Genomic DNA, 3,806 nt, shown 5'->3' with positions numbered 1-3,806 from the left:
ACATGGGGTCGCTCCAGTTTTTGAGCATATCCATTTGGTATTCTCGGCAGGAACTAGCCAATCAGATTTCGATTCCTCTCCTAACGTGGTCTCGTTTGTACATAAACGCCTTTTCTCGAGGGGTATTTCGCCGACACGTGTGCCCTGTCCCGATACAGATTGCATCGTTATTCCTGGGTTGTTCGTAGAGTTCCGTACACATTGTGTAGGATCGGGCCCATTCACTAGTTCTGGGGCGAATACCTACCGCTTCATAAACCGGGGGCCTTACGTCACAGCAAAGCCAGCAGTTTGTTGTCATATTTGGGTTCGTAGAGTTCAATATCTGGTATGTCGAGTTTAACAGCTTCTATAGGGGGGGCATTTCAAATCCTCAAGTATTCCGAGTCTCGGTGTTAGCGGGAGCCGCGTCCTCGGTGTTATTTTTGGTGTTACGTATTAAAGGTCGAGATGTTGGTGGGCGTCTAGATGTTGGTGGGTTAGGGTTAAGAACCGGGTTAGGCCCGATGGCTTGGGGTGCTTGTGGCGTGGCCTTAACGATCTGTATCACTACTCCTGGGTCTTTTAAACTGTGGTGAATCAATACTGACCACGTTTTTCCTGTAAACCAACCCGTATTAGCCGGGTTTTGGATTTCTAAAATCAAATGGGAACAAGTACCCATTTGGACCAGCGACCCTCCCTGCGCGAATGTTGGGCGGGTACATTTATTTGGTCCCCATTTCACCCGCAAAAATTCGTCGTCTTTTTCTGGTTTCCATCTATCGCTTGTCACAATGGTCTCGCATCCCCAATATCCACAAAACCAATATCCTGGATAGTTACAGTAACTCTTTCCTCCCCGGGTTCGAACTGGGGCACCAATATGTTCCCCATCGTGTACTACGGTCCCGTCTTGGACCTTCCAAGGCGCAAGCACCAAGGAGAGGGAATAAATCACAGTTTTCTATCGTAAAGGTTGGGGCACCTGCTGTTACGTTCTCCTTTATCAATCGGTTGCTTGTTGGGTCTTGTAGGATCCACCTGAATGGCTGATGGTGATTTAATTCTGCCTGTCCTATCGTGACAAGCTCCAAAATCAAGACCACACGAAGGCATCGCAGCCCCCCCTTGCAGAGGCTATTCTGCCGTTGTCTGGGTTCTGCCGGTGCGGGGCTCCCAGGCTTGGACAGGACGCTTGCCAACTGGTCATCTTCTCCTGTCACTGGGGTGTCCGGGTTACGGGGGTGTCCGATGATCCAACCCTGTGAACAAAAACTCAGAGTTTTCATTAGTTTTATTCTGGAGGTCCGGTTTAATGGACTTATGGAAAAGTTAAGTGGTGTCCGCTTCTTTTTTGACAGCGGCATACCCTCGCCCTGTAAGGACTAACCTCCCACCCTTGTTCCCATTCTCCCTGGCAAAACCTTCTGCTTTTGCCAACACTTCTAATTTGGATTTCAGGGTTTGGTTCGCTCGCTCAACTATAGCTTGTCCAGTACTGTTATACGGAATGCCATGTGTTAGGGTGATACCCCATTTCAGAACGAATGACTGGACTGATTTAGAGACGAAGTTCGAACCGTTGTCCGTTTTAATCTGACTGGGGATGCCAAGCCACGCCATGGCCGTCAGCCAGTGTTGGATGGTTGCTTTGGAGTCGGATTTGAGGTGTTGTGTAGCTACGATCACTCCGCTATATGTATCTACGGTAACTGCTAGCCACGCTCGGGGTTTCAGCAACTGACAGAGCGTGAAATCTGTTTGCCACACTTCGGAGGCTTTAAGACCTCTGGGGTTGACTCCACTGGACCACAGTGGTGTTTTCTGACAGTGGGGACACGTGGCTACTATGTGTTTCGCGTCAGTGACGGAGATTCTGCAGTTTTTTGCTAGCGCTTTAGCTCCAATGTGGAGGGACTCGTGTAGCTGACGGGCATCTCTTAGTGTCCACAGCCCTTTTGCAGCGGCGTCGGCCTTGTCATTACCGATTTGAAAAAACCCTTTGATTGGGTTGTGGCTGTTGACATGGATGACCGATAGGGTGCCCTTTCGGGAAAAAAGCACTGCTTCTAGCATTAGAGCTGCTGTGGATGTTGACACGCCGGGCCCCGGCATGGCTAAACAAAGCTTGGCCACGAACATCGAATCGGTCACTATGTTGAGGTGTTCCATTGGGAACAGTCCACACGGCCGTCGCTTCTAATTGCTGGACTGGAAGCGCACAATCGGTCATTTTAATGCAGTGCCATTCTCCTCCCGATTGCCAGACCGCCACCGTGGTTGAGGTCACCGAGGATGCATCTGTGAAGACCGTTGGTCCCCGTTGGGGCCGGTCTATGATCTTTCGCGGGAGGTCGATGTTGACAATTGCCAGCATTTGAGTCCAGGGGGGCTTGGTAGCGTACCGGGCTTCTCCACCAAATCCGACGAGGGCTATGGCCAGCTACTCTGACATTGCCTCTGATTGCGCGGCGAGTTGTTTGCGGAAGGGTAGGTGTATCCTGGCGGGTTCGATGCCTAGGTGTCTTAGGGCGAGTTTTCTGCCTTTCATGATGAGATTACCGAGGCACTCGACTCCTGGAGAGAACGCGCGTGATGGTTTTCCCAGAACTATCCATTGTGTTGGTTGAGCTTTTTCAGGGGGGCCCTGTGCTAGTGCTCCCACTCCCCCCCCTTCCGTGACGTGTACATACAGATTGAGTGGTACAGTCGGGCTCCACCTGGCAAGCGTGCTTGACGATACCTGTTGCTCAATGAAGTCGAGAGAGTTCATTGCTTCCGTCGTCAGAGTTTTTTGCTCCCATGGGTTCTTTCCTTCTAAGAGATCGTACAGAGGGGCCATGGTTTCGGGAGGGATCAGGACAATGTTGCGGAGCCATTGTAAGGACCCTACTAACCGCTGCATATCATGGAGCGTTTTGATGTGGCGACGGATTTTTATTTGGGGGGGGGGGGTCACGTAAGAACTTGTGATCCCCACTCCTAAAAAACTCACACACGGTCCTCTTTTAATTTTCGCGCTCGCGATTTCGAACCCATTTGTTTTCAGGATTTCCGAGACTGTTGACACTAGCTGGTCCACCTGACTTCCCGACGGCGCGGCAATTAAGATATCGTCCATATATTGAATGATGGTCGTGGTCGGATCACTGCGCCGGACCGGTGTCAACGCCCGATCTACCGCAATCTGGCAGATAGTAGGCGAGTTGATCATTCCTTGAGGCAGCACTTGCCACTGGAAACGTAAGTTGGGGCGTTGGCTGTTTGGAAACACAACAGAAAAAGCAAACCGCTCCTTGTCTTCCTCATGCAGAGGTATCGAGAAAAAACAGTCTTTAATATCAAGGACAGCACAAGGTTGCCCTTCCGGTATCATAGAGTTCATGGGTAACAACGTTTGAACAGGACCCATTGGTTGGATTCTTCTGTTTACTTCACGCAGGTCATGGAGGAGGCGAAACCCCTCGCTGGTTCGTTTGGGTATTACAAAAACCGGGGTGTTCCACGGGCTAGTGGAAGGCTCTATATGACCTCGCTGTAGTTCGCGGTCAACTAGCTCGAGGAGGGCGTCCATTCGAGGCTTCGACAGGGGCCACTGCTCGACCCACACTGGGTCGGATGATTTCCACGTCAGTTTAATTGGTGGAAGTGGGTGTGCGGCAGTGGCCCTTACGGTAAATTTGTCACCCTGGCTTTTAATAGGGTTAGAGCGTCCCTTCCCAGCAGGGGTGGGGCTCCTGACATGATGTATGGGAAGAGGGTAATGGTTTTCTCCGGTCCTTTTTCAGTGTGAAGCGTGATTGCTACCAATTGAGCGCTCTTCC

At 51.0% G+C, this 3,806-nt stretch overlaps 1 protein-coding gene across 1 annotated transcript in view; it reads right to left on the bottom strand.

Annotated features, from left to right (window-relative positions):
* Positions 1-431: 431 nt before the first annotated feature.
* The window catches only part of LOC118452070, a gene marked incomplete at its 5' end in the record, with an annotated part of 11,082 nt that continues 7,707 nt past the window's right edge, over positions 432-3,806 (bottom strand). The window contains 3 exons of the mRNA XM_035892392.1: positions 432-464; positions 1,182-1,244; positions 2,978-3,217. Of these exons, the coding sequence (XP_035748285.1) occupies positions 432-464; positions 1,182-1,244; positions 2,978-3,217 (336 nt within the window). The remainder of the gene's footprint in view (positions 465-1,181; positions 1,245-2,977; positions 3,218-3,806) is intronic.

Source organism: Egretta garzetta, unplaced genomic scaffold, assembly GCF_000687185.1.
Source record: "Egretta garzetta isolate BGI_Z169 unplaced genomic scaffold, ASM68718v1 scaffold1584, whole genome shotgun sequence".
Classification (NCBI taxonomy): Eukaryota; Metazoa; Chordata; class Aves; order Pelecaniformes; family Ardeidae; genus Egretta; species Egretta garzetta.
Note: the sequence above shows the minus strand (reverse complement) of the source record. Positions and strands in the feature narration are given on the sequence as shown.